Source organism: Chlamydotis macqueenii, chromosome 7 (genome assembly GCF_036417535.1).
Source record: "Chlamydotis macqueenii isolate bChlMac1 chromosome 7, bChlMac1.mat, whole genome shotgun sequence".
NCBI lineage: Eukaryota > Metazoa > Chordata > Aves > Otidiformes > Otididae > Chlamydotis > Chlamydotis macqueenii.
The window spans coordinates 19495107-19511871 of record NC_141562.1 but is presented as its reverse complement, the minus strand read 5'-3'; the positions used below and the strand labels follow the sequence as shown (position 1 = coordinate 19511871).

Below are 16765 nucleotides of genomic sequence, written 5' to 3'. Positions count from 1 at the left end.
AAAACTCTGCTAACCCCAGAAATGTTTTCTTCTAATGTAGATTTTTTTATTTGTTCAGTGGGTAGGCTTGATTAAATGCTAGCTTCAGGGAGGAGGAGCAGGGAAAGTACTGTAGTTGAAAGTTGAGGAAATTAGTACAGCATCATGGACTTCAGTAATGAGGTGTCTTGGGTGTGGGCACTGTGTTTCTTCCTGGCTTTTGTCCCTCTCCCTTACTTCAAACTTGCTAATTATTTAAGTGGCTCAAATCAAATCACTCAAATTTGCTGGGTGACTTTACTCCTGTGACTGCAGTTGACACTGACCTCAGTTGTCAAAACAACTGTAATAGTAAAGTGTGTGTACCCTATTTTGCTGGGCAAATACCTTATGCCAGAAGGTGGCCATGCCCTCTGCAAAGGTAGTGGCTAACACAAAAGCAGGAAAATAAACTGGTAGAAAGATGCGAGGACTGCAGAGCTGCTGAAGTGTTTCTGCTTATAGAGAAGATGGGAAAGTGGCTTTGACCAAGACAGAGTAAAACTTAAGGGTTCCTTGTTTTTAAGGAACACTGGAATGTCTCCAAGCCAGCTAAACTTCCTTCTGAAGATGACCGAAAAGAGGACCCTGCAATACCAGCTAGCACTGTCAGTCAGGCTAAGGCTGTGAAGAAGACAAGCCTCTTTGAAGAAGATGAGGAGGAGGATTTATTTGCAATCACTAAAGAGAGGTGACAGTCCTGGGAAGTGGGGGTGGGGCAGCAGGCATTTTTTCAGAACAACCCAGCAGTGCCCTCAAAACCAGACAGACCCAAGCATATTGCAAGTGTTGTCCCTCGCCACTGCGAAGGAAGTAGAGATGTGCAAGTGGGAATGGGCAGGGCTATGCTTATTTACCTCTTTTGTATCTGTGGTGCATCATTTTCCTTGCCACCACTGAACTGGGCTCTCCATTTCTCTGCCTGCGACATAAAATCCTCTTGATCTCTTTTTATCTCCACATCTGCAGACAGCTGTGCAGACAAAAAGGGAGGGTGGTAGAATTGAATTGTTGAGACAATGAGGAAGCTGAGTCCTCCATCTGGGACCACTTGCTGCAAATGATAGTCCTAAGTTGTACTTCTAAACAGATGCAGTGCATGGCCTCTGAAACTTTTACATTGAACCTTCCACTTTCTCCTCTCTCTCATTGCAGCCAAAGAAAGCCACAAAAGGTATCGTTGTTGTTTGAAGATGATGCTATTAATGGAGAATCGCTCTTCAGCTCCCAATCAACACTACTTCCTTCGGCTGCTAAGGCTGCAGTGGTATCTCCCCCCACCTTTTTTTTTTTTTTTTTTTTTTTTTTTTTTTTTTTTTAAATAATGTGGAACATTTAGTCTTTTTGTAGTCTGTCTTCCTTGTTAGGTACTGAATGTAAGTCTAACTTGTTTTAGACAATGGTAGTTCTAGCAAATTGGGACTGGGAACAGGGCAGACTAAACTCTTGCATGTAAAACTTCTCACTACCATCAGCCTAATACAGATTTCAAAATTTTCTTGACCACTAAGGCTAAATTTGTTTGTTTTGCTGAAAGCCCTTCCTGAGGATGTTTTGAGAGTTCTCAACCATAACATACCGGTAAAAGGAACAGAGGGCTTACTGCTGACTGTGAAGCTAGGGCTCTGCCCTCTGTGTCATCTCAGCCCCAGCTGGTTCAGATGTGTCTACAGGCTTCTTGCTGGCCCTCTGTTGAGGATGCTTATTCTATTCTCTGTCTTATGAGCTTAGCCCATAGTGTCCTGCCTGTCTGGTTGTGCTTTGGAATTGAGAGTAGGACTTGCTGTAGCTTAACACAGCTGTATCTGTAGTGGGAATTCCTGCATGTGTGTGTGTGTGCCACCCCCTCTCCCTCCCTTGCCTTTCAGTTGTCATGGCCCATAAAGACAATAGGCTTGGGAACAGAAGAAGAAACAGAAAGTGCCAGTCTAGCTGCTGGCAGTCACAGCAGATGGTGCACCAACCAGCCAAGATTCCTAGGGCATCCACTGTAAGGTTGCCACTGTTTCCTGGCACTCTTAACCAGACTTAAGAGCCTATGATACTAGAAATCAAAAGTTACAATATCCCATGGAAAAAAAATAGGAAAAGTCAAGCATGTTGCCAGTGTCCTAGACCCCTGCAGAAGGCAAACTGAGACTCTGTTATCCTGCAGCAGTGTATGCTTTTTACATACCCACCAATTTTGTGTCAACATTCTCTTAATTTTGTAGGAGATGCTAAAACCAGCACAAGCACCGCCTTTGTTTAATGAAGAAGAAAAGGAGGAAAAAGAAGATCTGCCAGATAAAGCAGCAAAGTCTAACCAGGTAGAAGATCCATTGTGGTGTTTAGAAGAGCCTGGAGCAGTTCCTGTACCTAGAGAAACAGATGTTGCAGGGCAGCAAACAAAGGAAAAAGTGAGGGATTTTCTTACATGAATGTGAAGTTTGGAAAAGGTTCAGGTTAAAAAAAAAAACAAAACCAATCTAACAGTACTGGTCTGGGACAGAGTTATTTTTCTGGATTTCCTCTTTTCACGCCAAGGAGAGAATAACTCTGTCTCCATTTAGCAAAATCACTTGTCCTTCAAACAGCAAATTGATTAAATGGCATTTAAAAGTTGTTTCCCAACTGACATACATGAGATAATTGTTTGGGTTTTTTTTTTTCCTGGGGTGGAGTGGGGAGAGGAATTTGTTTTATTTTTCCACCAGAGTGGGTTGAGTATTCACATGAACAGAGCTTTCCTTTAAAAGATAGCCTATACTAATGTGTAGGCTTTGCTTCAAGCTCAGTAACTTTGTTTCAGCATAGTCTGACGAGTTATAAATGGTGTTGGTAGCTGTGGCTTTCGAGATTGTGCATTTCTCCTGGGCAGCACTGTTACAGAACAGTATTGATGTGCATTATTGTGTGTATTATTGAAGAAGCTTCAGCAGAACTTAATTCTGGGCATGATCTGACTGAGTGATTGTTACGGAATTACCAGCTGATGAATTTCCACAGTGGTTATCATGCTTTGCACTTTCCTGAGTGCATTCAAGGTTCACGTAGTGCTGCCCACTCCAGAGAATTCCAAGTGCCATGAACTAGGTGCCTCGGAGATAACGGCAGAGCTGCTTATTGCAGCCTTGGGGCACATATGCAACCTGCCATACAGATAAGGAGAAAACCTTATGCAGGAAGCTGCTAATCAACAGCTCTGCAGTGTAGGGTACAAGAAGAAAGTTGTGTTCCCTTGAGAGCCTTAAAATATGTTCTCTTCTTTATCTACTGTCTCTTGCTAATCTGGATGTTGCTATTGTGTCTGCTTAGGAAAAATGAGTTAATATAGTTGTCTGCTTGGTAATGGATTGCAGAACTTTGACCACCGCTGGCATTTAACCAAGGAAGCTTAGTGGGTTTTTGGGCAAACCTGAACTAAATAACTGACTGAGGTGTTAATTTTTTTTTTTGTTTGTTTGTTTTTGGTTTTGTTTTGGTGGAGCCTTTTGCAGCAACATCGTCAGAGCCAGCCAGCAGTTCAGATCTGTTTGCAACATCACCACCATCTCTGGAGAAAGATGTCAAGATTCAAGCTAAGAAAGTGTTAAGCTTGTTTGAGGAGGAGGAAGAGGAGAGACTGGAAGATGATGATGGTGTTAAAAATGCACAGAAGGAAATTGGTGTGGTGAGTCTAGGGAAGTTCTTGAACACTAGGAAATAACATTTCTACCTCTCTACTTCTACTATTCTAGCAAGGGTTTCGTTTTTACCCTTCTCTCTCTTCATGTCACAGAGGCTAATCTTTCTCTATTTCTAAACTTTCAGATTCTTGGGTGAGAAATTATTCCTGCTCTTCCTGATGATCCTGAATTCCTTTCTAAATTCTTCCATCCCAATAACTCGAAAGCTTTTGGCTGCATGCTAGTATGAAAAGAGATTCTATACAGATGTTTTGCAGCAGATACTTGATGTCTGCTGTACAGAACTGATTCCCCAGTCATCCCTCAAGGTCAGAGGAAGTAGAAGGATGTTGAATCTGAAGCCTTGTGGTTTATCCCTTTATTTTCTTTATATTGTTGCAGTTTGCTTGGTGGATATATGCCTGCAGACTTAGCTTCAGCAAGAATCATCTTAATTCTGTGTTTACTTCTGTTTTTCAAGTATATGTGTTCACTTTTTTAGAAAGCCTCCAGTTGTAATATTCTTGCTGTCTGGCTTTCCTGACACAGCATATACCATCAGCATATACCGTCAGCGGCAATATCCTTAACTCCACAGCAATGTTCTTGTTTCTACTTGATGCGGATGTACCAAATTTTTTTTCTGTAAACTTGAAGCCATGTCAAAAAGTACATATGGTATACTACAATATACCACAAACTTTTGTCATAGAATCATAGAATGGTTAGGGTTGGAAGGGACCTTCAAAGGTCATCTAGTCCAACCCGCCCCCCCCCCCCCCCCCCCCCCCCCCCCGGAAGGAGCAGGGACATCCCCAACCAGATCAGGTTGCTCAGCCATCTTTACATGTGACCATGTAAAGTAAGCTGTCAATGCTAAAGGCTTCATTCAGAAGTGCCTCGAGCTGAATTAAATAGATGACTCTTCAAGAAAAACCCCTGTTTATGGACTGTTAGCTTGAGCACTTATTTACCTGTTGTGAATGTATTTTGTGTTTGGTTTTTTTTGGAGGTGAGCCACATTGTGACATGGTTGTAAGAAGCCAAATTTATACTATGAATATGGGAAGATACAAATCCTTTTAAATCTTTCCTTCAAAGCACTCAGCTGTCAGCATATAACAGTCACAAAGTGATTAAGGTGCTGAAATGCATATTCATACAAAAATCAGAATAGGTAATTTAGAACTTTTTGATAGGCAAATTTGAAAGGTGCTACTATTTTCCTTGCTTATCTCAGCCTAATATGCATTTCGTAAATGGATACTTCTAGATGTGCATTATGTTTTCTTGTATCTGGGCATAAACAGCAGCTCTACTGGTCTAAAAGTGTGACCTAGCTTTTGATAGAAATTTAAAGCTGGTGCACAGAGAGGCTGAGAATGGAGCAGTAATAAAAATCATAGGACAGGGTGTATGGACCAAAAATGATGTATGGGAGACTAGCTTTAGTAGGCAGCTTTTTCGGGCTCCTGAAGACTTGGACTCCGAAGGGGAGAATCGGGCTTTATTCTTAGGGCTATTGCTTCTGCTGCTTAGATTTTGAGTCTGACATTATGCTACTGGACATTCAGTCATGCTCTTAAGAGGATCCTTTTATTGCATAGGTCCTGAAGAGACAGCTGGCTGGTATAACATAGATACTGGCCTTTACCTAGACATTCAGGGGGGCCTTTGCCTTTTGAAAGTCAGGTCTGGGTGCATACAGTGACCATGATCATAGAAAGACATTGGTTTTGGTGTCCAAGCAGCTGATATTGGTTGGTTTGCCAGAGAGTGGAGGGCTGATAAGGTGATGTGTTTCACTGTCAGTCTTCCCCACCACTAGCAAATTTGAAAGTGCAAGTTCTTGCCAAAAGCATACAATATGTTCTGTTCTTCATTGTGGGGGTATGTTTGCTTTAACAGGAGGAGAACAGGGAATCTAGCAACAATAATAGCTTTTCAGGCCTTCAAGTTGGAGTTTTATTTTATTTTATTCTTCTTTTAAAAGGTAGCTTAGAAAGATAATTAACCAGCTTCTCTTCCTCTCACTTCTCTGCCCTGCACCCTTAGCTGAAAAATTCAAGGAATAAAAGTCTTACTGAAATCTAAACGTTACTGTACACTCATGGTAACAACTGGAAACCTTTTTTTTTTTTTCCTTCTTTTTTTTTTTTTTTTTTTTTTTTCCTTTCTTCCCCTCTTCCTTCTAAGGAAGCTTTACAGGTAAATAGTAGCTGCTGGATCTCAGGTCAGCAGACCTGACATTGAAACATTTTGGCTAATGTCTTCTCAACAAATTGAACTTTGAATACAAATATTTACATTTTAAGTTTTGCAAATTTGGTCAAAGTAAAATATATAATTGGCAGTTAAAGTTGTATTTTTGTTACCAAGGTCGTGGTGTAGCCTCAGGTGAATTGTAACCTGCCTTATCAATAGGCAAATAACCTCCTTAAGAATGGAGTTTCTCACTGTGTGGACCTTTCTCTTCTCCTCACAGGCTTCCGAGAAAAGTACTCGGCCGAAAAGCACTGGAGTCTTTCAAGATGAAGAGCTCCTCTTCAGTCATAAACTTCAGAAGGATAATGATCCAGACGTCGACCTCTTTGCCAGCCCCAAGAAGTCGATGGTGAGTTCAAAGTCCTCCTCTAAACCTGCTATTTAAAAACAGTCTTTGAAGACTACCGGTATTCCTTGTTTGAACACAGCTTAGAAGCCACTGATTTCCAGGGAGGGCCAAGTGCTAATATCATTTCAGGCATCATGGGCTGAAGGAAATGCGCTTTTGATCTGTGACACGTCTTTTCTTTATCCTTTGTCTCTTTAGTCTGCAAACTGTATCCTGAAGCCATCATCTGAAGGAGAGCTTTTTGGAGATGATGATGAGGATGATCTCTTCAGTACTGCTAAAACAAACCTGGTATTTGTTCCTCTATTGTAAATGGCTTATATAAAAGACACTGGAAAGAAGTGTAGAGAAGGGATTTTTTCCATATGTGTTCCCACAAGAAATGAAGTGACTTCTCACATCTTTTTGAGAGAATAGAAATGGCCATTGTGACCCTGAAGACATAGGAAACAAACAGATGCATTAGGTCTCCCAAAGCTGGAATGAGAGGATCGGATTCTTTTTCTTTTTGTGTACCACTGGGACTAGCTTAAGTGTAAGAGAATACACCTGAGCAGAAATCAGAGCAGTGAAGTTTGTATTGTTTAATTGTTTTGTTGTTTAACCTGCTAATATTACTTCCCTGTAGTTCATGCATGACTGATGAGCCTTGCTCTGTGACTTATGTAATTGCAGTCTCTGCAGGTTGGTTTGATTTAAGGTAATGAATGCAGTATTCAAATCCTTGTGATCACTGGATTGATTTTTAGATGGCCAGCAGCTGCAATAATGAACTGGACTGCATTACAGGTCATCTGAGGTCAAAATCTGAACATGCATTCTAAACTGCTACTGTAAATGTAGTTAGCTTAATTAAATTGAAGCTAGCTTTTACTTTAGTCTATTTTCATGTCTCTAGCCGGAAGTTAGGATAGAAAACTGGCACTAGTTCCTAGAAACAGTTTTTTGGAGGACTGTGGAAGGGGTGGTCTTAAGTAATTAGCACTTAGCAGCTATATATGGAGCCTGTTTGCTTGAAAACATAAAAATAGCAGTGTTCCTTAGCTAGCTTTGTGCTTTTATTTTCCCTGCTGTCCTGTACATGAGGAAATATGTAGGCATTTGGAAGTTTATTGAAAACTCTTGTTATTTATCATTAGCATACACAGCAAAGATTGAAGTAGGCTAAGGGAATGAAGAAGTGGAAGGCCCTTGTCATTGCAGAGCCAAAAGGCAATGCCTACTATGCATTGCAGAGTCAAAAGATGTGTCTAGTTTTCTTTTCAGATGGAAGGAAGATTTTAAAAAGCTTTGCTTGCCTTTTTTTGATCTGCAGACCATGCTTTTTACCCGATTCATGTTGACTTTTGCTCTTAATGGTTCCAGAAAATAGGCGAGAAGAAAGCACTTAAGGCTGGTACTGTGCCTTCCTTGGAGAGCAGTAACCTTCTAGAAAATGCTTTAAGTGCCAAACAAGATGAAGCTCTGAAGACGGTAACTACAGAGGCAAGTACTTAAGTCTTGTGCCTTGAACAGCATGCAAACAAAAGGGAGATGTGTAATTTTGTTTTACAAAAATCCCCTGAATAGGTCAAAAGTAATGCCTGGATTCAGTGGCTGCAAAGCAGCAATGCATGGCCAGACTTGGCTCTGCTTATCAGCAGGTGCACTGTTACTAGCAAGAAGTTTAAATGCTATTGATACAGTGTTTTATTAATTGCCCACACACTTATAAGGGCAAAGTACAAGGCAGTGAAGAACTACACCTCAGGTCCAGTTTAATTGAAAATGGGTTGTTGGTTATTCTTCTCTGAAGTGCCATTGTCTGTTCGAGTGATTGTGATCTTTAAGTATAGGTAGGCTTTCTCAGAAAGGAGATCAGGGCATGCAGTACAGATCTGTATCTGTTGAGAATCTTATCTTGGAGACTTTATGATGAGCAAACAAGACTCCTGTCCTTGATCTTGCAGAACCAAGGGTCTCTGGAAGAGGCAGTCTGGATCTGAATTCTGGCTTGTGCCTCACCAGAGCTGCTTATGGATTTCCATCTGTAGGAGATTAGCTTTTTATTATGGGGGGTGGATGTTGTTGTTTTTCTTCCCTGGGCTAAGGAACACAGAGCAAGTCTGTAAGGCTAGTAATTAGCCTGCCTTCCCTTATTGTGAAGTATTCCTTGAAGTGTAAAAAACACACTTGTCTTCCCTTTTTTGTAGCTACTGACAGCCTAGTATAGGAATGATCTCAGTCTGTCTGAGGTTCAGCTGAACACCACTAGGATTCCTCTGTCATGCTATCAAGACCCCCAAACCAGTGTCCTAACCCTTGTAAACCCTCAGTGACTGCCCAGTCACACCAACAGCAGTACAGCCTAGCTTAGGGAACCATGGTAGGCTACAAACTTGTGGAGAGCAAGCCCTGGGAAGAGCAGATTAGCTGATTTGTTTCATCCCTGAGTCCTAGAATTGACCCAACTCTTCAGACCAAACAGTGCTCTTGCTCTTTTAGTCTAGTCTTATTTCTGGCACTGATGGTTTGCTTTCTGTAGAGGAGCACGCACTTCTCTGAAGCTGTTTTCTTTGCAGGAGTACAATTTTGTAGCCCTTATGGCTTCCATGTGGGCTTCATTGAAGTCTGTGGCCCTATTAGAGCAAATCACAAAGAGAAAAGTTAGTTGTTTCATGATCTGGCAACATAGCTTCAGAGGGTCTTAGGGGAGGGAATAAGCGAGGAGGGAGGGTAGCTGTGACAGTTTGATTTGACTGGTGGTGTGTGTGACCTGGAGAAGATGGAAGTTGTTTGGTTACCGTGGCAGAGTGTAATACTGGGTAGAAGGAAGGTGGAATGAGATGTGGCAATGGCATGTGGGGAACTGAAGCTGAAAATTGAGTGACTGTAGCTCAGGCAGTAGAATGTGATGATAACAAGCTATCTTCAGAAGAAATTGATAAGCAGTGAGCTGCTTCCTGTAGATGTATTAAAATGCTAACTATGGTCTGGTTGATAACAACTTGTCCACTTGTTTAATCCAGTGTAATTTTGTGCAGAAATCTACAGATCCTGTTCCCATTAAAACCAAAGGGCCCTCATCTCTGATTGGAAAGCTACAAGTAATTAACTTTACTGGCATTTTGACTTTCAAAAAAAATAAAAATCTTCCTTGCCTCACTGATGGCTTTCCCTGAAACAAAATCTTTTTACTTTCTTACCTTACTCTTACAATTTTTTTTCAGATGGCTTATTTTCTATTACTTTTTCTGTATTGCATGTTTAATATTATTTCCCCCTCCCATTTCAGACTTGACTCTGAGCAGCACTATTTACTCTATTTGCGGGGCAGAGGGTGGGCTTCTCTTTGACCTGCTGTTCTTCTCAGCACTATTTTAAGTATGCTTAGAGACTCTTGTGGGTTTGGGGTTTTGGTTATGTCCCTCTTCTGACATGAAATAACTAATAACTGTCTATATCACAGTATCACTCTTAGCGTCAGAATGGTTGCTGTCCTCAGACAGGATACTGAGCTTCATAGGTGTTTGGTCTGACATAATGTGGCCATGCTGTTCCTGAAGCTCTTACACAGAATAGTAGTGTGGAGCATTCCACAGACTTAGTGAGAGAGAGGATGTGGGAGACACAGAAGTGTGTAGGTGTGAGAAAGGACAGGCACTTACAGAACCAGAATGCCCACAGACGCTAGTTCTTGCTGCTTCTCTGGAGCCATGCTTACTCTTGAGCAGTATTAACATGATCTCTTTTTTTCTGTGTATGTTTTTGTTTTCTCTGTTTTGTAGGCTAACTTAGCTATTAACCCTGCAGCCTTACTACCTGGTGCAATGCCAAAGCTCTCCAATGTAAAGTCCCCTTCACCAGTTCTGGACACTCCATTGCATGAGCCCAGGGATGTACAGAACAGTGAAGCCTTCTCTGCTGCAGGAAACAATGAAGAACTAGGTGTAAGCTTTGATCAGCCTATGCAAGTGGATACTTTGCCCAGCGCCAATAAGGTAACCTTCATATTTAGGAGGATAGAAAGGGAGATTAAAAACACAGTCTGTTCTCATGCAGGAATTTGGGTTTTGGTATGCAAGTTCTGCTAACAGTGTGGTCTATCTGAATTTAAGCGGAGGTATGGAAATTTAATCCCCTCTCACTTCTGTGGTGCACTGAAGAGAAAGTCAAGCCCACTATATTCTTAGCTCTGTAAGGTTCTTATGCATATGCCTAACTGTGCCTTTTAAGGTACATGTGAACATTCCCCAAATACAGTGGCTTCCCTATAGGTTAAAGGTATTTTAACATAACATCTTGTCCTGTCCCAGGAGACACCAACATGAAAAGCATAAAAAGGCATCGCTCTAGGCTAACTATGAAATATGTTACCAACAGCTGCTGTGGCAAGATATCAAGGACACATCACTGCTGTAGGTTGACCTTTATCTCCTCTATGGATAAAAATGTCGTGTTGTCCTGAACTGTCACTCCCAATTCTTTTTCAAACAGAAACTTTGTTTTGAAAGAAAAAACCCCCACAAAACCAAACCAAAAAGTGTCTCAGCTTTTGACAAGGCACATCTCTGCCTCCTGACTCATTTGGTTTTTATTCATACCTTTTACTTTATGGACTGAAAAAGGCACATTCTAATTAAAGATTTAGTGATTCTTTAAAAAAAAAAAAAAAGCTTGAGCCATATAGTTAAGATTTAGTCTGGGTGCTTATGATTTTCTAAATCTCTTGGGCTTCCTGAAAGTAGTGATTTGAATAAGATAACTTAGGATCTTAACTTTGATTCTTTCTTTCCTTAATGTTGCTGCGGCTATTCATTACTAGATGAGCAGCAGAGATGACTTGGGAAGATGCACCTACTGTCACCACAGTGGCTGACACGACCCCTTAGTGTCACATGGGTTTGAAGCTTGTATGTCAGGCTAATGCATTAGCATGTAGGTGTAGCTGTTTCCAATAGCAGCATGTCCTGCAGAACAAACAAAACCCTCTCTCATGACACCTTTAAATAGATAGGCTTGCAAAAGAATAGAGCTCCTGTAGCTGCATATGGTCAACCTTGAATGTTCATTTTAGCATTGTGATGATGCATTTTTGTTTACAGAAGTAATCTGAGAAGCAGCATCTCAGTAACTATACAGTGAATACTTTTTGTGGCTCAGGTTACATGTTTTAATTTTGGCCTTTCATTGCTTCTTGTACCTTTCAAGTTTTGAGTTTAAGCTGTAGATATATGCAGCCAGATGCACTTTTTTTCCCAAAGACTGGAACAAAGTAACCTACCCAGTGTTCTGGCTGTCCTTTCAAAGAACACTGCATGGAGCAGGGATTAGGTTTTTATTGAGGGCATCTCTCTTCCATCATAACTTTCCTGTTTTTCAGCCATGCTCTGATCAATATAGCCCCACACTTTGAAGGCAGATGTGCTTCTACAATGATTCTGACAAAAGCACATGGCTTCTTTAAGCTGTGTTACAGCATATCCATCCAGATTGTCCTTCTACTCCAACAAAGTAATTTTTAAAAAGGGAAAAGGAGGTTGTACTGATCCGTTTCCTACCTGCATGAATACTCCTGTCCATGTGGGATGTGGTATATGCTATAATGGAAACTTGCAGGAGGGCTTATTTAAAAGCAGCAGAGGAATGAACTGCAAGAGGCTATGCATAAAATGAAATTAAATGGAAAACATAATTAGTCATGACTTGAACAGACTAACTGCACCACAGAAGCCCCTGGATTAGCAAACTGTCAGACTGACTAAGGTACTACCTAAAGCTGAGAGGCTCAAGTGGCTTGCTGCCCTGTGACACTCTACTTGTGAGAGTTGTTGCTTTTGTACCCCAATTCCACCTGGTGGAATGACCAGAGGGCAGCAAATCAAAAGTCCTGGGTTGTTTTTCTGAACCTTGCTGCAAACTACTCCAAGCCTGAATGTCCCACTTGTCCCCTTTCTGAAAAATGGGGAGAATGGATGATGCTGAGCTGATGATGAATGGTTCCTGCTGCTTCTCCCTATAACTTAAAAAGTGTCTATTCAGCATTCCTTGATCAAGATTCCCAACAGAGCATTTGTTTAAATGTACATGTAGCTGTTTAAGTTACTTAAATCAGAGCTGTGAGCAGAACTGGTTAATTCAGTTTCAGTGTGCTAGTATGAAATGGGTAATGCATGTTAATTGCAGTGTTTTGAAGGCAGACAAAGTGCTACAAGGAAACATAACAGCAATTCTAGCCTGTAATCTGTGAAGTGTGGGTTTTTTTCCTTCTGTATAACCCTGCTCTGCTTTTACGCCTTTCTTGCAGACCAGGATCAAGGTTACAGGAAAACGAAGACCTCCTAGTAGAATGGCTCGCCGTCTAGCTGTCCAAGAGTCTGAAGAGAGTGAGGAGGTGGACAGTGCTAAAGAATCACAATTCTCTCTGCCAAAACAGACATCAGCAATAGTGAACATAAAGGAACCTCTTGCTACTGAAGCAGAGTCCAAGGAAAATGACTTTCTCTCTGGCTTGTTGATACCAGTTCAAGGCACTGTTTTGTCTGCTGCAACAAACAAACTTCTTCCTCCAGAATCCATAGACCCAGAGGATGATCTGTTTGAATCAGAAGACCTTTTTGCAAGCAGCTCAACATCCAGACCAACAGCACGATCAAAGTTAAAGGAGGGAATGCCAGACAACATGGCTAACAAACCCATCAAGGGCAGGGAGAAAAAGCCTGATCTGTCTGTTCTGGGTGATCAGGACAGCAATGATCTCTTCCAGCCTGCACAGCAAAAATCTTCAACAAAAAGCAGCCCTATACCTTTTTTGGAGGAAGAGGAAGACTCTCTCTTCACCTGTCAGAAAACTGGAAAAAAGGAGTTGAAATCTGCTGTCCGGCAAGCTGTTGACTCTATTGCCCAAGACATCTTTGAGGTAATGGTTGAGCCTGCTACCTTGGCCTTTTTGATCCCCAGGGGCTTATGTGGACCCTTCTACTTAAACACGGGCTTAATGGAGGGTGCTGATTAGGATGACGTGTGCAGGATAGGCAGTGAAGTAAACTTTCAATCATGCTCTGCTACTGGGCAATAGAAACCCTTTCTTTGGATGTTCACCTCCTTATTAGCAAGAGTAGATTAAAAGGTGGAGCCTTAACACAGAGCAGGTGTGCCACTGAATGTACTGTGACAAAATACCTATGATCATGACCTTTTTCAGAGTAATAAAATATTTGGTTCTTACATGTTAGCTGTCTGTTCAACACACAGCAGCTCAAATAACTCTTTTAAAAAAGGAATAACATGGGCAGGCTGGGGAGCTGTTACAAGCCTCTGTGTGCTGTACTTGACCTGTGCACAATCCCCCACTAAGGCACTTCTGCCAAGTCCTCCATGGGGAGAAGAGACTCAAACTTCTCAGATTTGAGAAGCCCAAGACTGTCAGTCTTCTAAACATCTCAGCTGCTGTGTACAAATAATTTGACTATTCTCTTAAAGTGTGCTGTGTCTTGATGATATCTCTCTGTGCTTTGCTCCAAGGACGATATATTTGCTACTGAGGCCATTAAACCAGTGAACAAAACAAAAGAGAAAATGCCAGAGACTAACCTCTTTGAAGATAACATTGATATTTTTGCGGATCTCACTGTAAAACCAAAAGAAAAGAAGACCAAGAAAAAGGTGGAACAAAAATCCATATTTGATGATGATATGGGTAAGTGTCTAATGTCTTGCTGCTAATCTCATAATATTGTCCTGAGTTGCATTCATTGGAGATGTTTTAGAACCCTTTGCTTTCTTTTAAATTTTCAACTGTTCTGAAGTCTCTGGTCATCTATGGATTTTAATGTTGATGAGAACTTCCTAGCATGGCATTTAAATGGTTTAGGAGAGTGTATAAAATTCTTCTGAGAGAAGGAATAGTTTAATTCCTGTAGGGATTTTCTCATCTGTGCAAATTAGAAAATTTCTCTTGTCTGGAGTAAGAAAGTAATGTCATGTTTAAGGCTCTAAGAGATAAATTCTCTGTTTCAATTTGCACAGCTTTTTGTATTGTACTTTCAGATGAATCACTGATACGAAGAAATTAGCATTCCCACCCCAGTTTCACTATTGTGTTGACTACCTTGGAGCCCATAAGATTTTGTTTACATCTATATATACCCAGAACAATTTACAAATACTATACCTGAGAACAAAAGTTTTCCCTGTATAATTTGTTGAAAAAGCAGCTGATAGTAATGTGAAATGATGCAAAGTGAAATGATGTTCTCCATCAGTGCAGATATTAAAAGTCATTTGATCTCCAACTGTGTCTGTTCTCAGGCTTTTCATGTTTATAACTCTTCTTTGGGATTGTATGTATTTCTTATCCTCTAAGACAAAAAAATTCCTTCTCCTCTAGCTTTAATTCTTGTCAGTCTTCATTCTTTCTAATCTATTCACATTGAATGTCACTTATCACTATTTTACTTGGACTGCTGTTAAGGATTCCAGCCTGAAGTCCGTAAATGCGTTAGAAAACTTGCCAGAGAGTGAACATCTTGAGATTTCAAAACCTTCTCAATTGATATAAAAATTATCAGACTTAAATGTTTGTGGGCTAGGTATCTGAAATATGTATTGGATTATTAAAATATTTTAATAATTTACACTTTTAATGTAGCCTATAGCAAATGAAAGAATTCCCCAAACAGCTACCCCTTGCAAATACTTCAGCACAAAAACCCAGACCTCATGTTGAAAAAACAGTTGTACAGGGCCACTTGAAAGTATCTTGGAAGATTAGCCACAACAGAGCCTGTCGTTTGCACTTCCACCTTTGATATCTACATGGTTGCTAGAGCTTGTCATTTGATGTCACATCTGATCTTGATTCCTGTAGCATCTACAGCACCTGTATCTGATAGACTTCTTCTTCTTTTAGAGCGTTGAGTCTTTTGTGGTGCAGCCGTAGGTATGCAGCTACTTTGTGCCCAAAGCTATGGAGCTCCAGAACACCAACAGGGGTGTAGGGAAGATGCCTGAAGGTGAGGATGCCCTGCTGGCAGCAGAGTGGTGGAACTGGCACTTGCCTTAAGAGCACACAGAGTTGGCTCAAGTAGTCGTGGTAGCACTTGTATCAGGGCTGTATATTGTTGCCTTAGGAGATCCTTTCTGCTGCAAATAAAACAGTGAATGGGTGCAGTTTGGGGGAGGCATGGAGGCTGCAAGCTGTTTTCCTTCTATGTCCTACCACAGCTTCTAGTCACTATTTACTACATTTTTGTTAGGCATGTGGTGGTAGCATTAGGAAAATTCTTTCTCAGGTCTTTATTCTCTTAGCCTCCTCAGTGACCTTATGGCTGAAGACACAGACATGTTGATATCACCTCTGCCTGTCTGGGAGAGTCTGTAAAACAGTGACTGAGTTTTCTTGTGCATTGACAAGTACTGTTTTCCATGGCCAAAACTTTCCTATTCCTTAAGCCTTGTCACAAAATGGAAGTGATACTTCTACTGCTGATGGTACCCACTGTATTCCACCTCTGCTGTGAAGCTAATCCATGTGATAGCTTCTTGCTTTGGAGTGATGCCAGCAGAGGACTACTCTGTTTTACTGCCTTTCTAAACTGTTCTTGTGCTGAAATGCTGTCCTGGATTATTCCCATGTAATCCTTAGAGTAGCAGACACATGCTGGAGTGGAAGAAGTAGCAAGAAGAGAAAGGCAAGCACACTGTGATAGGCCATGCCATGCTTTACCTCTGGTTACGGTTAGGTTACATGCTGAAGACTGAAATACTCATTTTTATACTCTGGACCATTAAATGGCTATTAACATCTGTGTAAGACCTGTGGTTTCTTCATAGGGATTCAAGATGAGTTATGTGCTACTTATACTGGCCTTGTGATCACTAGTGATCCATGTATCAGTCTTGCAATTTTTTTTTTCACTCCCTCCTAGTCCAACTGCATAATCTGAGTATCCTAAATGTAAAACCTTAGTGTATAGGGAGAGATCTGCTGTTGTGTGTGCCTGGGAAACCTCAGGGTAACACTTCAGCATATGTATGGTAGCAGCTCCATCTCTTTCCGTGAGCACAGTCCTAAACAGGAGCAGCACGAACTGCAGGTCTGTGAGCTCTGCTGTTGGCACTGGGTATCCAGATTGGAGGGTTTAATTTCTACTGGTTGTTATCCTTCAAGAAAGAACTCTGTCTTAATAGCAACATGGTATTTTTCCACTTTGTGGCCCTAGTCATTCATAACAGAAATGCTTGTATTGAGGAAGGTGGTGGCAGATCTTGATTCAGGGCTGTAGACAGACTTTTTGAATATTCAGCAGGACGGCAGTTGTACCTGTCTGTCTCCTTGACTGTTAGCTGTACTCTGTTCTCAGATGATTTATGCTGTGTTCTTATTGTGCTGTAGATTAAAGACTCTTGTAAGGCTAGTGGATGTTGTAACAGTAGTCTCTAGCAAGTACCATCTTTTCATCTTTGGCAACAATCTCACAGCTCTTGGATCTCTCAGGTTCCTCAG

At 41.1% G+C, this 16765-nt stretch overlaps 1 protein-coding gene across 3 annotated transcripts in view; it reads left to right on the top strand.

Moving 5' to 3' along the window:
- LOC104484289 (WASH complex subunit 2A-like) overlaps positions 1 to 16765 on the top strand; it is a 38459-nt gene that overhangs the window by 20873 nt on the left and 821 nt on the right. Inside the window, exons 20-30 of one of the 3 annotated variants that reach the window (XM_086751657.1) lie at positions 546 to 709; positions 1174 to 1285; positions 2232 to 2417; positions 3488 to 3670; positions 6151 to 6279; positions 6478 to 6570; positions 7645 to 7764; positions 9303 to 9365; positions 10047 to 10259; positions 12566 to 13177; positions 13783 to 13957. In XM_086751657.1, coding sequence (XP_086607783.1) covers positions 546 to 709; positions 1174 to 1285; positions 2232 to 2417; positions 3488 to 3670; positions 6151 to 6279; positions 6478 to 6570; positions 7645 to 7764; positions 9303 to 9365; positions 10047 to 10259; positions 12566 to 13177; positions 13783 to 13957 — 2050 coding nt within the window. The remainder of the gene's footprint in view (positions 1 to 545; positions 710 to 1173; positions 1286 to 2231; positions 2418 to 3487; positions 3671 to 6150; positions 6280 to 6477; positions 6571 to 7644; positions 7765 to 9302; positions 9366 to 10046; positions 10260 to 12565; positions 13178 to 13782; positions 13958 to 16765) is intronic. The other 2 variants (XM_086751656.1, XM_086751655.1) reach the window with 2 other exon arrangements.